Below are 17,053 nucleotides of genomic sequence, written 5' to 3'. Positions count from 1 at the left end.
TCACTTCTCCATGTGCCCTTGCCCCAGAAGTAGCTGGTCTTAATGCTCAAATTATAGGGTCACGTATTTCATACTACAGACCTCCAGGAATAAGGGCAATTAGAGGGTTAGAAAGGGGTGTGCTTGCTTTTTTCCTTACGTATCGGTGTTGATAATGTTGTTGCTGTACTTGGCATTTCACTCGGTGTTGTTTTATTCAGATCCAAAATCTCCTGGACCAGAATTTCATCTTGGGAGAAGCACACAAGATCACGTTAGAGTGGGCCCCACAGGGCTGGCCCTTGGCTCCTGTCCCCTAAGGCCATCTGTACACACAGTGAATGGGAAACAGGAACTCCGGGAACCCAGGGGATGTGGGACTTGACTTTCGAAAGAACCTTCTCTGGGTGGGCAGGCCGCTGCCTCTCTCAATAATTTCAGAAAAACTGAGACCATTTGGACGTTTTGGACACTGAACATTGCCCCCCAAAGGTACAAGTGTGGACGCTTGGCCCACACGTGGTCCTAAGTCTCTTTCCTGCCCTGGGTCCCTCTGTCCCATCTCTGAGGCTCTCCCAAAGCTGCCCTCCGTGTGTGAGTAAGAGTCGCTCCTGATCTCTGTGTCAACACAACTGCATTTTCTTCTTTTACGTCCCTATGGGTTCTCCTAGGGAGCTTTTACCATGAGAGCCCTGAGCTTTGTGTCTGACAGACCCGGAAAAAACACACGGGCTCTGCTCCCACCAGAATGTGATCTTGGACAAGCGTCCTCACGGCTCTGAGCTTCGGTTTCCTGTCTGTAAAATGGGGGTATGTATTTGCCTGTGGGCTTTCCTGAGGGTCCAATAAAGCAGTGTATGCAGAAGGTGCTCAGCACGGAGCCTGGGCCATGGCCAGGTGTTGTGGCAACCGAGAGTCACCGCTGTCTCTGCCGCAGTCACCAGGCCAGGCTGCAGTGCTGGGCTGGGCAGTGGGTCCTGGTTTGCTGGGGCCCTCTGGGTTTAGCCCAGAAAGTCCCTCAACAAGAAGCTCCTCAGCCCCAGGCAAAGCAGGCGTCTGGTCACCCCAGGACCAGCTCATGCAGAATTCGAGGGTAAAAGGGAAGAGGCTGAAAATGCCACTGGAAATGAAGATGTCACCAATACGACCAATAAAAAAGCTTTGTTCTGGGCTCTTGGTTTCTCACCCAGCAGCCGCGCTGTCCCTCTTTCTCGCTCACAGAGCTGGGTTTTGGCAATGTGTGCCCCCAGTGAGGCCCCCTGCAGCCGGGTGGGCTACAGCCCTGTAAGGTAGGAGGAGTCTACCAGCTCTGCGAGGAATTTGCTCCTCCTGATAAAAGGGGAACCAGTGTCCAGGCCTGCACCCCCGCCTCCTGCCCTGGGAGTGGACAAGGTGTCTGGCACTGTGGACACCATCCCTGATCATGAGGCATGAGCTTCAGGAGAGGCCAGGACAACCTCAGGGACATGGCCTCGTGTTGTGAAACTGCCAGACCAGAGCTGCGTGCGTGCCACCTGCCTCTTAGCCGTGGGTGCCCCAGGATCCCAGCCAAGGGGCTGGGCGCTGCCACTCAGGCTCTGTCTGCTGGGGCCAGTGATTGGACAGAAGCACCAATCTTAGGAATTCCAAGTTCCTAAACAGTCATGGTGTCCAGTGAGATGGGGTCTTGGAGAAGAGTGGATATGCATTTGAATGGCAAGCATTTACTGGGCACTCTTCTGAACCAGACACTGCACAGGCACTGGGGGGCCAAGGATGGCCCAGCCTCAGTCCCTGGTCTCTACCCCACTCCAGCCAGCCATGTCCAGGAGGCAGCATTCTACAGCCATGACCAGGCACAGTAGGTCAGCAGTAACAGAGCTTCCACCAAGGGCAGATGGGCTCCCAGGGCAAATGGGGGCAGGCAGAGGATAGGATTCAGCTGACCAGCCCTAAAAAGTGAGCCCTCCTGGGGCACTGTCTGAACTTCCTGGCCAACTCTGGCTTCAGTTACCCCATTGTTACTGGGAGTCACTCCTGTCCATGGCGGATGGGCTGTCTCTGCAACTCTCTATCTCTAACAACTGCACCCACAGTCCCTGACCTGGCCCATTGTGACCCAGTCCACTCCATGCCCGAAGCTGGGAGTGGCCTCCTGGGGACCCAAACTCCTCAAGCTGCAGACACCCTGGGATTCCCTGAGATGGGCGGATGGAGGCCCAGCTGCGGGGAGGCGCGTTCCTGCTCGGAGAGTAGTCAGGGCTTTGGGGGCCAAAGAGAGGCAGGAGGCCGAGCCACCCCATGGTGAGCTGCCCAGGGTGAAAGGCTGCCTTGACCCTTCCACAGGCCTCCCTACCCTCGGGGAGATTGGTCAGGGCTAGAAAAACGCTTTAGGTAGAGATGAAGCCAGCAGGTGGAACAAGGTTAGGAAGCTCTTTGTTTTAAAACCAAGTCTAACTGCTGATGGTTGAATTTTTTGAGAGAGGAGAAGCTGAAATACAATGACCAGACCATCCATCAAAACAGCTGACCAGGCTGCGCGCAGTGGCTCACTCCTGTAATCCCAGCGCACTGGGAGGCCGAGGTGGGCAGATCACCTGAGGTTAGGAGTTTGAGACCAGCCTGGCCAATATGGTGAAACCCTGTCCTACTAAAAATGCAAAAATTAGCTGGGTGAGGTGGTGCACATCTGTAATCCCAGCTACTCGGGAGGCTGAGGCAGGAGAATTGCTTGAACCCAGAAGGTGGAGGTTGCAGTGAGCTGAGATCTCGCCACTGCACTTCAGCCTGGGTGGCAAGAGTGTGAGACTCCATCTCAAAAAAACCAAAAAACAAAAACAGAGCCAACCACACCTGCAGCAGCCAGTCTGGGGGTGCTGGCCTGCTCCGCAGTAAGACTTGCAGGAAGTCAGACCTCCTCTAGCAACAACTCAGGCAGCCGAAGCGCAACCCCTGGACCAGCCGGCCCCAGAGGGCCAGGAATGCATCCATCACCGACAGCTCCTCTGGCTTTTGTCCTCGCTTCCAACTCGGAGCCGACCAGAGAAAGCCACACACGCTCCCTCACCAACCCCTCACCGCCCGTCTGATGAGCCACCCCCAGCACACCCAGCGGCAGCCTGCACGGGACCTGGGCTTCCTTTGCCTTAGTGAGGCCGCATCCCCTGCCTGACTCAGAGGCTCTGAAATTGCACGTGATGGTGACTCGAAGGCTCTGAAATTGCACGTGATGGTGACTCAGAGGCTCTGAAATTGCACGTGATGGTGACTCGGAGGCTCTGAAATTGCACGTGATGGTGGTGACTGCCCTCCCACAGCAAGCTCTGGACAGACAGTCTCGGCCTGGCCTGCCTGGGTGGGCTGTGCTGACCTCCACAGGGATTTGAATTCTCACTGTCAATGCTTTCAGCTTTCTACCTAGAAGAAATCTGGGGGTGTGGATGGGGGTAAGAGCTGCCGCCTCCTTCTAGGTTTAGTTGGTCAGGACCCAGGAAAACTATCAGAAACGCCAGCCACTCTTTCCTCTTCCGGAATCCTTTTCTGAGGCCACTGTTTCTCCGGGGGTGGCTGAGACACTGGCTGGAGCAGGTGCTGGTCTCAGGACTAAAACTCTCAGCATCTGGCAACCGCCAGATTCACCAGGAAAGTGAGTCCGGTCACAGCCATTCCTTGACCCTGGGGAGTCTAACTCCTGCCTGGGGCAGTTCGCTTGAGTACCCAGAAAGTGGACGGGGCGGCAGGAGCGAGAATGGGAACATCCATTCATTCACTGGAGCGCTCACTCATCCATCCACGTAACCCATCAAACACGCAGGCAGGCAGAGCTTTTCCCAGGCCTCTCCCACCCAGATGTGGAAAGGGAGCAAAGCCTGACTTCTGACAGCGACAGCTCCTGGAAAGGGCCCAGCACTTGGGGGCCCTGCGTTCCCACGGGAGCCCCTGTTCGAGGCCGTGCAGCCTTCACAGCCGCAGTCCCGGGCCCTGCTGGGTGGAAGGTGGCCCCACCCTCTACTCCTGACCCCACTCCACAGGCAATGCTGGCAGAGAAGTCCTGGGAGGTGACTGTTTCCCAAGGGCATCGATGTGAGCAGGGGTCAGGACTGCATGCTCTGAGTCCCAGCATTCTAGGCCTCAGTCTCCCCACATGTAAAACGAGAGGTCAGAGCAGAACTGCAGGCACTGGCTAAACATTCACACACTGGAGTGTGGCTGTCCACATGGAAATGGCCGTGAAGGCAAAGGACACATGGAACTGTGGAGAGCCAGCGTGATGGAAAGACTGAAACATCTCACTAATAATTTTACACTGATCACATGTTGAAATCATCATGTGAAATAAAATATTATTACAATGAGTTTCATCTGTGTCTTTTTTTTTTTTGAGACAGAGTCTCGCTCTGTTGCCAGGCAGGAGGGCAATGCTGCGATCTCAGCTTACTGCAACCTCTGCCTCCAGGGTTCAAGGGATTCTCCTGTCTCAGCCTCTCAAGTGGTTGGGACTACAGGCACACATCACCACGCCCAGCTAATTTTTGTATTTTTAGTAGAGGCGGGGTTTCACCATGTTGGCCAGGATGGTCTCTGTCTCTTGACCTCGTGATCTGCCCGCTTTGGCCTCATCTGTGTCTTTTTAATGTGGCCACTAGACAATGAAAACCATAACTGCGGCTTGTACTGTGTTTCTATTGGACGGCCCTGGCCCAGGGCAGCGGTTCTCAGCCGGCTGTATTTTAGCATCACCTGCAGAGCCCTAGAGAAGCACAGAGGTACCAGGCTCAGCCAGACCAGCACGGTCTGCATCCCCAGGGTGAGGCCAGGGGGTCTGTAGTTTCCACCATCTTTCCAGGGGGCTGGCAGGGCTGAGGCGGTGGAGGAGGGGACGGCTCAGCCATGGGGCCTCTCAGGTGCACAGGAATCGGTGGCATCAGGTTGAACGCGGTGCTGGTGCTGGAGGGCTGGGCCCGGCTTGCTGCTGGGCGTTTCTAACAAGCTCCCCAAACCAGATGATGCAGACGCTGAGGGTCCTTGGACCTCACTTTGAGAAGCAAGGCTCCCAGGCACTTTTTAGGCGTAATGGTCTAAAATTCTGTCTTCCTTAATTTCTTGAGAGTTTGACTCTTAGATGTCAGCAGTAAAGCTATGGGCCATTGGAATATGATTCTAGCCCCAAACCAATCAGTTCCCTCCACTGTCTGCAGTTCGTACCAGGTTATCTGGGAAAAAGCCACAGATAACCATCCAGCCCCCTTCATGTACAGGCCAGAGGTTGATAGGAGGGGCTTCCTTACCTAATAATTCAGACATATCCTCCTGTTTTGAACTGAATGGTATTTCAGTAGGTGAACCTAGAAGGAAATAAAAACCCTATAGTTTAACAATGTTCATTGAATTTGCATATTTTTCTCTTTAAATGGATATGGTTTTGTGGGTGCCCACCAGCCCCCTCTAGAGGAAGGAGCCCTGCCCAAGTTCCAGTCTCTCCTGCGGGTGATGAGAGACGCACCCAGGAAAGTTCTCTGGGACTTGGCTTTCTTGTCTGGAAAATGCGGAGAAACAGCCACCTCCGGGGTGGCTGTGAGGATGGAGGACAATTGCCCAGGAGCTCTGAGCTGAGCCTGCCCTCCTGGTCCCTGGAATCACCCCTTGAGAGGTCAAGACAACATCCCGGTCGCAAGGATGACTGGGCTCACCCAGCTGCTTTGAGGTGAGCAGAGTAAGAGGGCACGTTCCTCTTGCGAAAGCAGCACTTGGACCTCCTTCGTGAAAGGCTCCCGCAATGCATGCACCTGGAGGCTTAGAAACATGTTCTGGGGAAATGGGAAACATTGTGCAATGCTGTGGCTGCATCATGAAGACCTGGCTTCATGGCTCTGTTTTAGGAGGGGCAGGACTCAGAGAGACGGGCCACCCGCTTTCTCCTCCTTCATAAGCAAAGTGATTTCAGGGTGGTCCCATCTGCGGGTAAGAGGTGGGGTCATGTGGGTGAAATGCCGAGGTCTGGAATGTGGGTTGTCCACAGGCCCCGTAGCCTCCTGACCTGTGGCCTCGGCTGCCTGACTGATGGGAGCTGACTGTGCTGAGTGACCCTGAGAATGGGTGGCGATTCCGAGCACTGCTTTCTCCTTGTTAGCCCCCACACAATGGTTCCTTCCTTCTGCCATTCACAGTTTTTCTTTATTGGAGGTGTGGCGTCTCAGCGTCCTGGGGCATTGCTTTGGCTCAAGGTCAAGGTCAGCTTCTTCCTCCAGCCCCGAGGTTGGGCTCAGCAGGGCCACACACCTTCCCTTTCCGAGTGCACAGAGCGTTCCAGTGGTGGCTTCTAGGATCTGAAGTTCCAACACTAAACCAATGACAAAGCTGATTTCCAAATGGCTTTAATGACAGACAATCTGCATACCAATCGACTCGTCTGCGCACATGCAGGCTCAGAACAATGCGGGAAAATATGCAAAAAGGTCTGAGATGTGATGGCAATTGCTTCCCAGTATGCTGACCTTCGGTAAACGAAACAAACAAAGTACAGTTCTCTTTGGATGAGACATTAATGATCATTAAGAATGGGTACAGCTGCATCGTGCAAGTGCTTTGTTAAAAATATTCTTTTCATTTTGTGTCTGTCCCATAATTATAATGGAAGTATTGTGCAAGTCAGCCAGTAAGCATGTGGAGTAAAATATTTGGGTTTTATAACATCCGTGCGGTTTTTAAAGTGCATTGTCAAGTGGAGTGGCTTTGCCATATCCTTCATGGGTCACCTCTGACTTCAGCCTCACGGTTTTAAGGTGCTGCATGCCATGTAATTGTAAGAATCCACTGCTCTTTCTCGATATTTACATCGTGCACACGCTGGCCTCCGTGAAAGGGTTCCCTGTGGAGTTCTAAGACTTCATTCTGGTTAATTTGGGGAAAACAGCACTGCACCCTTCTCAATCACTAGGACCATGTTAACCGCTCTCCTCTCTCCCTCAAGGTCCAACATCTCAAGAAAGCCACGAAACATGGTCAACTCAATTTCTGAGGCAAATGCCTGAAGTGCCCACTGAGTCATTAAGGACCAAGGAGAGTAAGGAAACCCAATATTCCTCGTGAGAAAGTGATTTAGAAATGATCCCTTAATTGCTCTTCAAGCTGGGGAAGACCTTGGTCACCTGTTTCAACTGTCTGGATGAGGAAATCAGATCTTGGGAGGTAAGGACTAAACTCTGACCTTTTTTCTCTCCTACCCATTCCTTACACAACTGTGACCTGAATGCTTTCCTAAGGAGTAAGAAGAAGCCAGCTCTGGAAAACAAGAAACGAAAGACCCATTCCTTTGTCTCCTTGAGCCATTCATCCAAGTCCGTGACCAGACTCTCCCCCCTTTTGTGGTTTAAACAGTGCAGCGCCCCCAGCACTCCTTCCTGGTGAGAGACCACTGACCATGGAGTGGCTCTGGCCAGTCCATGTAGGACACGCAGTGAGGGTTTCCTGTCCTCTGCTTCACCTTTGGATGTCAGAGGCTGATATGGTTTGGATTTATGTCCCCACTCAAATCTGAGGTTGAATTGTAATTCCTAGTGTTGGAGGAGGAGCCTGGTGGGAGGTGACTGAATCACGGGGGCTGACGTCCCCCTTGCTGTTCTCGTGATAGTGAGTTTTCCCGATATTTGGTTGTTTACAAGTGCGTAGCACCTGCCCACTCTCTCTGTTCCTCCTGCTGGCCATGTAAGATGTACTTGCTTCTCCTTTGCCTTCTGCCATGATTGTAAGTTTCCTGAGGCCTCCCCAGAAGCAGAAGCCTATACAGCTCACAGAACAGTGAACCAATTAAACCTCTTTTCTTCATAAATTACCCAGTCTCAGGTATGTCTTTATAGCAGTGCAAGAACTGACTAATACAGAGGGCCAAAAATGCTGCTCTTGGATTGTGCTAACACTGCCATGCTAACACTGCCATTTTTTGAACACATACCCATGAAAAGGCATGGAGCTCAATTGCACATGGGCAAGGTTCTTCTGTTTACTGAAACCCCTTCTAAAACCCTCCTGACCCTCCCCACTGCGGCACTGGCTCTGCTCCTCTCCTTTTTGCCGTGACTTTGCAAACCATACAGAGTGGCCATGGCCCAGATCTCCCCAAACTGGCTCCCAGAGTTCTCTCCTAGATATAGTCTCTGCACCTGAGTTCTCTTCGCACCATCTAATCTCCGTTAGCCCTCTTGCACCACTGGATGTGTCCCCCTGGGCCTCCACTCCTCCCCCCACCCCCATTACACCCTTCTCTTCCCACTCAGCCCCTTGACTCCCAACAGTCCCTGGAGCTTTATGGACCCAGACAACCCCAGATCAATTACCTGATCTGAGGCTGAAAAGGAAAAAGACCAACTGGAAACAGGTGGGGCATTTTATCTACTCAGTGAAGGCTTTGACATATCCAGATGGCTGCTTCAGTCACAGCCTCTGTAAGATTAAATAATATCAGGGGAAAAGAAAGGCTTGAAACTCCCCTTCACAAATGCTGGTTAAGAAAGAAAAATCTTTAGCCCTTATTGAGTGGGTAACCTCAACATATCCCGTTTTTATCAGAAACATAATTCAGATAAAAATATAGAGTGGAGATAAACCAGTGAGTTTTGTGTTACTGTGTTGCCGGACTCATGGCTAAAATTTAAGAATGAAGCCATACAATCACTGTTTTCATGTGTCTGTCTGTATGTGTATGTACCTATGTTACATATATGTGATATTTTTCTACCTCTGGATGGTATTGCTGAAGTAATTATAAAATTCCTTAAAGGAGTTCTATTCAAATTGGCTTAGAGAAAAAAGATGTGCTTGATTAAATATTCCCAGGACTCCCAGAAACAGAGGAGCTAACCCAAATGTTTTTTAAGTTTACATTACTAGGATGGTTGATATATAAAGCTAGTTTGAGACTGTTTGTTAAATAAAGACTGTTTGTCTTTGGAATTGTCAGCTATAGATATAATGCAGACATAATTTTATTCTACTTGGGTTACTAGCCAAATAAACTTAAAAATAGTTAACAGGGAAATAACTGGAGATGATGGTAGCTTTATTTGGTGTCATAGTGAAGCCACCTTTGTAAAATTATGACTGAGACAGTGAAAGAGATTTAACAGGCTCCACTGTGCTTTTAACCTCCAAGCTGTCCTTGCTTATTCCTGAGCATAGGCCGAACTAACTATGGGAGAAGGTTCATAGTTTATAGTATAAACAAAGACGGTAACAGCCCTTTCCCAAAGCAAACTTCTTCTTGCTTGGGGACTAGACTGCCTTTGTAAGACTAACATTAGCCGTAAGATTAGAAATTATGGTTTAGGAGTCATGCAGCTGGAGGCTACAAGATTCTGACCCTCCCTAAACTGCTCCTAAGATCAGGGCTTGAGATATTTTGCAGACCCTGCCCTTGATGGATCAGCTGGCACCACCCAGATGGATAAAGTGGCTCATCTGATCTTGTGGCCCCCACCCGGGAACTGACTTAGTGCAAAAAGACAGCTTTGACTCCCTATGATTTCATCTCTGACCAATCAGCACTCCTGGCTCACTGGCTTCCCCCCACCCACCAAGTTATCTTTAAAAACTCTGTTTCCCGAATGCTTGGGGAGACTGATTTGAGTAATAAAAAAAACTCTGGTCTCCTGCACAGCTGGCTCTGGGTGAATTACTCTTTCTCTGTTGCAGTTCCCCTGTTGTGATGAATTGGCTCTGCCTAGGCAGGGGGCAAGGTGAACCCCTTGGGTGGTTACAAATTTGGGGTCTTGTACAGTACTGCCTTTTTGGATATCCACTGATGGTTCAGTGGCCCCCCTTCAACAATGGATCCAGAAGCCAGCCAGCCCAAGCAGCTTCCTAGTTCTCTTGGACTAGGGGCTGACTCTGGTACTCTCTCTACTGGCGGGGCACTGCCAACCCAAGTTGCATGGATTTAATTGCAATGGAGAAGTAGGTCTGGGGAAACGTCCCTTAACTGTATCCCTATCAGAGTGTCTGTCTGTAGCCCCATGGTAGGATATCTGTCTGTAGCCCCACTGTAGGGTGTCTGTTTGGCTCCTCGGGGGTCTCGGCTGGCTCTTTCTAACTAGTAGGAAGATTCCTGGTTTGGGAGACTTCCCCTCACTCAGGAAGATTTTGAGGAGGTTTCCCAGATGGAGAATAGGAGGATAGTTTGAAAGGGATACTCTTGGAGTTCTTAGTTAGGGATCTGATTTGGAAGGCCTTCTGTCCATCTCATCTTAATGTGTGTTTGTGTATGTGGAAGGGATCTCTGAAGGGGTTGCTGATGGAAGTCCAGCAGGCCTAACTCAGAACCCTCCTTATTTGTCTGGTCACATTTGATGAGCCCTAGAGAAGGCTCAATAGGCCTGTCTTCGCCTTGCCCAGAGATCTCATTGTGAATTACCGTTCAGAGGTTGTCCATCACCACCTGGAGTGGATCAAAGAAAACAGGGACCAATGGGAAAATGTTTGAGCTTTGCCAGGTTGACATTGGGTGCCGAACGAGGTGACCAATGTTTGTTTTCTTATGTGTGTTTTGCTGGCATAGAAAATGTTAATTCCGTTCTCCTTGCAGCCCACTGGGCAGCATCTTGCAAATTAAGAATCTTGCCTATGGTTCCATAAAACAGGAAATGGTGATTTTCTCTTGTAAAGTGGCTTGAACCCCACAGCTATGGTGCAGCGAGCAGGGTCATCAGAAACCACTCCGTTCTTCTGAAATCTGCATAGAAAGGGAGCCCGCAAGGCTGGTATGCCGATAAAAAGGATAAGAAATTCTTACCAGCCAAATTTCTGGTCTCTCTCTTTCTCTGAGTAAATGGTAAACTATTTGTCTCTCTGCAAGGGTTTAATTAATGGAAAAAGGATTTGTGAAACTAATCTTAGGTGGTAGCAAATCTGGTGTACTTTGTGCTAAGAATTTGTCTTTCTGTGTTCTGTAATGGAGAAAGAAGTATCACAGGATAGAATGTGGGTTTAGGACCCACTTTCAAGCCTGCTTTTCAAGCCAGACTGGCAGGCTGGTCAGTTACAAACTTTGCTGTGGGTCCCTGACACCAATACTGGATGAAATTTTTCTGTCTTGTTTTGTGTCCTTAAGAGCTTAACCTTGTGATCATGTGCAGTTACTTTCCCTTGGTTTCACCATCTAGAAGACAGGAATTAGGGGATTCATGCCCTAGTTAGCCCTAAACATTTTCTTAAGCAGTTAAAAGCCTTTGCGAGCTTGAGACTGGTTCTCTAGGCTCCTTCTGGAAAGAGCAATAGAAACTGCTCAATGCTGTAACTCAGTAGCTAAGACTTTGCTTTTTGACAATGGTGGCCTGGGTTCTAGTCTTGGTTTCTGTAATGATTCCTTTCTGATTTCTTATTTATGTAATTTTGCCATTTATTGAGGTTTTTTCCCTCATAGATAGCTTCTGATTTCCTCTCTTGAATTTTCCTTTCTCTGAACTTGTGGAGATTCTAAATCTTGTAAAGAAAGAAACTTCTTACCATGTTTTTGAAACACCTAGGAGGTTACCTTTGGTTAAGTTCAGAAGCTAAAAATATTAGCCACTTGGCCTGGCTAAAGTCAGGTAATAAGAGATTTGAAGGGATTTCTTTTTTAAAGAGCACCATGGTTAAAAGTCAGGTTAATTAAAAGTGGATAAACAAGGTATAGATGTATTTAAAAGGCCTTTATGTTTTTCTCTTCTTGGATCTTGTTTTTCTGGAAAAAGTTTATTTTTCTTCTCAGTCAACTGTACTATTTGTCTCCATTTTTTTTGTCTCGTCACCCTTAAGGCACACATGAGAGGCCCTAAGATAACTTCTGGTAGCCGGGGACTCCTTGGGAAAAACAGAGGAGGCACCACAGACTCTGTTTTGCAAACAAACAAACACCAAAAAACAAACAAAAAAAGACTCTGTTTTCCTCATGAAACCCCAGGAATTAAAAGTGGATAAATCCCTCTCAAAATAAAAGGCTATGTTCTGTTTTGCATTGTGTCATCTGACAGTTTTGAGTTTTGGGGGTATCAGAAACTACTTCACAGTATAAAAAAGCTTTGGTGTGTAATAACTAGGTAGGAAATCTACTTTAAGGGGTGGCTAATAGTAGTTAAGGGGGAATACTTGACTCTTTGCCTACTTGGATCAGAGATGCATGCTCTTGGGCATCTGGAAGATAGGGAAACATCCCCACCCCCACTGAGAGATGGGACTCCCATGGAGGATGGTCTAATTACAACACGGGCTGACTGGCTTTGGGTTGCCTTGCAATAAAATGCGCAGTAGAAGCATCACACTGTCTTCTCCCGTAGTACTTTTCTCCTTTTGGGGATCCAGTGTTCAGTATAAAATGGCACCCCTAATTTTAGGGATCTGTCTTTGCCTTCCAGCTCTGCCTGCTTATTAGGCCCTAGAAATTTCATGCTTTCCCAGCCCCGTTCCTCCAAGGGCTCCACCCTGAAGCCAGTCATCCAATTAAAAAACTGGCCAATGAAAAATCTTACAAGTGCTGAATCTTTTGTCTGTCTATTTATATGTGTCGTATGCTTGTTTATATATAAAAGCACTCTGATTAATTGACTTAAAAAATAAGCACTTAAATCAAATGTTTTGTCAGAAAAGTAGAAACTTTAATGCATTTTTGTTCACGTGACCAGTAATCTTTTAGAAATAAAAGCAGTTTTAAAAATTATTAGTAAAATAAAATATTTTAAAAATGTAGACATTTGGTCTAAATTAAGGTCAAATATCAGATTTGCTAAATGTTTTAAGGTCAAACTATTTCCTTGACTTTTAAAAATTGTTCAATTTACCTACTTCGAAGCATTAGATTATAGATAAGGCCTGGAGACATGTGGAGAGGCATGCCGCTAGCTATGCTGAGAAGAGTCAGACCTTATCTTCATTTGTGTCTCGCGTCCTAGGCTGCACCCCTAGTACATAACTAAAATAGCTTACTTACCAGGTTTTTCACTACAAATAAAAGTTGCTAAGAATTAACATTATAACATAACATTAAGATTACTGGAGAAACAGTTTTATATACAAGATGTGTAGGGAATGTGTTTTTGGTAGAAGATTATAAGAAGGCATAGGAATATGGCTTTTGTTAAAGGGAATGCAATTTTGTCTAGTTCAGAGAGTTTTAAAGATTGTCTTAACCTAAAAGAGTAATGGGACAAAACCAAAGGTTTAAGCAAAGTGAAAAGGGTTTGTAAAGGGTTAATCTTATACAAAATTCTGTGGGTTTAAACAAGTTGGCTGAGATTTAATTAGCTTTTTTCTGTAGGCTAAAATATTAAAATCATACTGATGTGGGGCCAGAATTTGGGCCCATGTGTCCGAATAATAAGGTTTTCTTAGAAAATTAATCTGCTCTTTGATGGAAAATTGTAAAGGTTTCTAAAAGTTTATAAAAATCTTACCTTATGGTCAAACTAATTAAAACCCGATAGAGATATAAAATTTTATTTGATAAACTAGCTTCAACATTAAAAATGCACCAATACATACATGAAATTTGGTTTTCTCTTTTGAAGACAAATTTTATGTAATGTTAAAATATAATGAAAGAGTTTTGTTTTCTCCTTTAGGTAAATGACAGGGAAAAAAGGGAGGAGAGAGAAGAGACAAGGTCAGTTAGCCTCATGCTGTCTTTACTGGGTCTTGTTTGGAAAGCTAAGTGTCCTCTATCAGAGTAAAGGTTTTTCTTTTAAGATTTTGAAGTTATCATTTTGGCTAAATAAATGACTTATTATAATGACGTGGGATTCTATTTTGTGATATCCAGTGTTTTAAACCTTTGCTATTTGACAAATGTTCCAAAATCAAATTATAAACTTTGTCTATTTCTAACCTAATATTTAAATATTAGGTCCTTTAAAGTCCAAAAATGACATTTGGCTTATTTGGTATAAAAACCATACAGGAAACATTGTCAAATACAAAATGGTGTTTGGCTTTCTTTGGGCTATATTTGTGTAAATGTGTTATTAATATATGTTCCAAAATTATGTAAAACTCCTATAATTCTAATATAACTTAGTATCTGTTATCAGTAATAATTTTAATCATTATGTTAAATGACTGTGTGATACAGAGGTAACAAATTTCCTTGTCAATTGTGTCTTTAATAGTGGCTATACTAATTCTTTTGTCATCCGCAAACATTTTGTCTTGCTTTAGTCCTTTTCAAAAGGCAGTTTATAATCAAATATAAAACTCTAAGTATAGGTCTCAGATAACTTTAAAAATTATGTTATTGGAATAAAGAAAAAACCCAAACTTTAGAACTCTTATGGAAAACTAACGTATTAAACATTGCTAAACCTTTTGTTTTCCAAGTCGAGAGAACTTTTTTCTTTAAAGCTATTTGCAACTTTTAACAAGTGAGTAAAATATACTCCTGTAAACAAAATTTACAACATATTTGTTTCTCTCTACCTGATTTCTCCAAAATTTGAAAACTATTTCTAAGTATTCTCAATTTATTGTAGTCTAGTTAATTGCATAATTGCAATAAGAATCTTGTTTTCTTTTGTAACAGGACACAATTGGAGAAATTGGTCATTTTACCAAGGCTTTAACTGGACTGGCATGCTTCTTTAAAGAATCAAAGTTAACTTATAAAACCAATTAAAGCCCGTTGGGTAATCTGGCCTCATACCTTGTCCACACAGAGTCCCTGTACAAGGTTCCTGACCTGTGCTAAATAAAAAATGTCACTTTCTAACAGGCCCAGGAACTGCAAGATATCTTGGGACCTCAAGAAAAGAGGAATTTGCTCAACTCATAGGTATTTAAGGTTACAAATCCATGGCTGGGCTCGGCTTTTAAAAAGTCTTATCTAAAATTCTTCATGGAACAAAGTTCCATCAAAGCCCATTAAAACCTAAGTGAAAAATAATTATTCTAGTTGTACTTCATGCAAATAATCAAGCCAAGTACTATAAGACTAAAGTTTATTTTGTAAACTGTAAATCATTTCTATCATGATTTGTTTTTCTTTAAAAAATAGGAACTGGAGAGAGAAAAATTATGCTTCCAAAAAACCTATAGTACATTGCTGTTAGTGCTTCTTAAGGTTTTTTTGGGCAGTTTAGACTAAATTATAAATTCTTTATGAGTTAGAATCCCTAAACTAATGCTTTTAAATCTTTTTCAGTCTTTCTTTCTTTCTTTTCTTTTTCTTTCTTTCTTTCTTCTTGCTTTCTTTTTCTTTCTTTCTCTTTCTTTCTTTCCTTCTGTCTTTCTCTTTCTTTCTCTCTTTCTCTCTCTTTCTCTCTCTCTCTTTCTTTCTTTCTTTCCTTCTGTCTTTCTCTCTCTCTCTCTCTCTCTTTTTAGATGGAGTTTCACTCTTGTTGCCCAGGCTGGAGTGCAATAGCTTGATCTCAGCTTACTGCAACTGCTGCCTCCCAGGTTCAAGTGATTCTCCTGCCTCAGCCTCCCTCGTAGCTGGGATTACAGGCACCCGCCACCATGCCTGGCTAATTTTTTGTATTTTTAGTAGAGACAGGGTATCACCATGTTGGCCAGGCTGGTCTCGAACTCCTGACCTCAGGTGATCCACCTGCCTCAGTCTCCAAAAGTGCTGGGATTACAGGTGTAAGCCACCGCACCTGGCCTCAAATATTTGCTTTTAAAATTAAAAATTGTACTCCTTATCCTAGGACTCATTATTTACCTTATAGTATGCTGTTTACTTAAATACTGTACTAAAACTATAGATAAAGGTAATAATGTTTTTACCACACAAGCCTTGGAAGCCCAGCCAGGCCTGCATGTGTCACCCAGACAGTTGCAAAACGGTTCCACTCTTCTCACCTTGGGGTTCATTCCCATTCCCACTACATCCCCTGTCAGTGGGAAGAAGCCAGAGCAATGACAGCCTTTTCCCATCTTCACAGTCTGCACCTGAAGATTAAGGTGTTATTGGCCAGGCACGGTGGCTCATGCCTGTAGTCCCAGCACTTTGGGAGGCCGAGGCGGGCGGACCATGAGGTCAAGAAATCGAGACGCGCCTCTGCACTCCAGTCTGGCAACAGAGTGAGACTCTGTCAAAAACAAAACAAAACAAAACAAAACAAAACAAAACAAAACAAAACAAAAACAAAAACAAAACCAAAAAAGATTAAGGTGCTATAAAACCCAAAGGGAGAGATTGAAACCACGTTCGCAAGATTATGACTGAGACAGTGAAAGAACTCCAGCTTAACTGACTCCCTCTTGCTTCTAACATCCAATCTGTCCTTGTTTACTCCTGGGCGTAGGCTGAACTAACCTTGGGAGAAACCTAGTTTATAGTTTAAACAAAGACGGTAACAGCCCTTTCCCAAAGCAGTCCTCCTTCTTGCCTGGGGTCTAGATTGCTTTTGTAGGGCTAACATTAGCCCCAAGATTAGAAATTATATGGTTTAGAGTTATGCAGCTGGAGGCTACAAGATTCTGACCTTCTCTAAACTGCTCCTAAGATCAGTGCTTGAGATATTTTGCAGACCCTGCCCTTGATGGATCAGCTGGCACCACACAGATGGATAATGTGGCTCATCTGATCTTGTGGCCCCCACCCGGGAACTGACTCAGTGCAAAAAGACAGCTTTGACTCCCTATGATTTCATCCCTGACCAGTCAGCACTCTTGCCTCACTGGCTTCCCTCCACCCACAAAGTTATCCTTAAAAACTCTGTTTCCTGAATGCCTGGGGAGACTGATTTGAGTAATAATAAAACTCTGGTCTCCTGCACAGCTGGCTCTGCGTGAATTACTCTTTCTCTATTGCAGTTCCCCTGTCTTGATCAATTGGCTCTGCCTGGGCAGGGGGCAAGTGAACCCCTTGGGCAGTTACAATAGCGTGTCTGAATTTTTTTTTTTTTTTTTTTTTTTTTTTGGGACAGGGTCTCATTCTGTCAGCCAGGCTGGAGTGCAGGGGTGTGATCATGACTCACTGCAGCCTCGACCTCCCGGGCTCAGGTGATCCTACCATCTGAGCCTCCCAAGCAGCCAGAACTACAGACACGTGCCACCACACCCTGCTAATTTCTGCATTTTTTTTGGTAGAGATGGGGTTTCACCATATTTCCCAGGCTGGTTTTAAATTCCTGGG

General features: G+C 45.9%; 1 protein-coding gene across 2 annotated transcripts in view; it reads right to left on the bottom strand.

The window, feature by feature from the left end:
• The window catches only part of SPACA7 (sperm acrosome associated 7), a 56,589-nt gene that overhangs the window by 34,592 nt on the left and 4,944 nt on the right, over nt 1-17,053 (bottom strand). For both annotated transcript variants that reach the window (XM_055360357.2, XM_019039970.4), the window contains 2 exons: nt 5,247-5,303; nt 140-229 (listed from right to left, as the gene is read on the bottom strand). In XM_055360357.2, coding sequence (XP_055216332.1) covers nt 140-229; nt 5,247-5,303 — 147 coding nt within the window. The remainder of the gene's footprint in view (nt 1-139; nt 230-5,246; nt 5,304-17,053) is intronic.

This window comes from Gorilla gorilla, chromosome 14 (assembly GCF_029281585.2).
Source record: "Gorilla gorilla gorilla isolate KB3781 chromosome 14, NHGRI_mGorGor1-v2.1_pri, whole genome shotgun sequence".
NCBI lineage: Eukaryota > Metazoa > Chordata > Mammalia > Primates > Hominidae > Gorilla > Gorilla gorilla.
The sequence above is the reverse complement of the archived record's forward strand: the minus strand, read 5'-3'. Positions and strand labels throughout refer to the sequence as shown.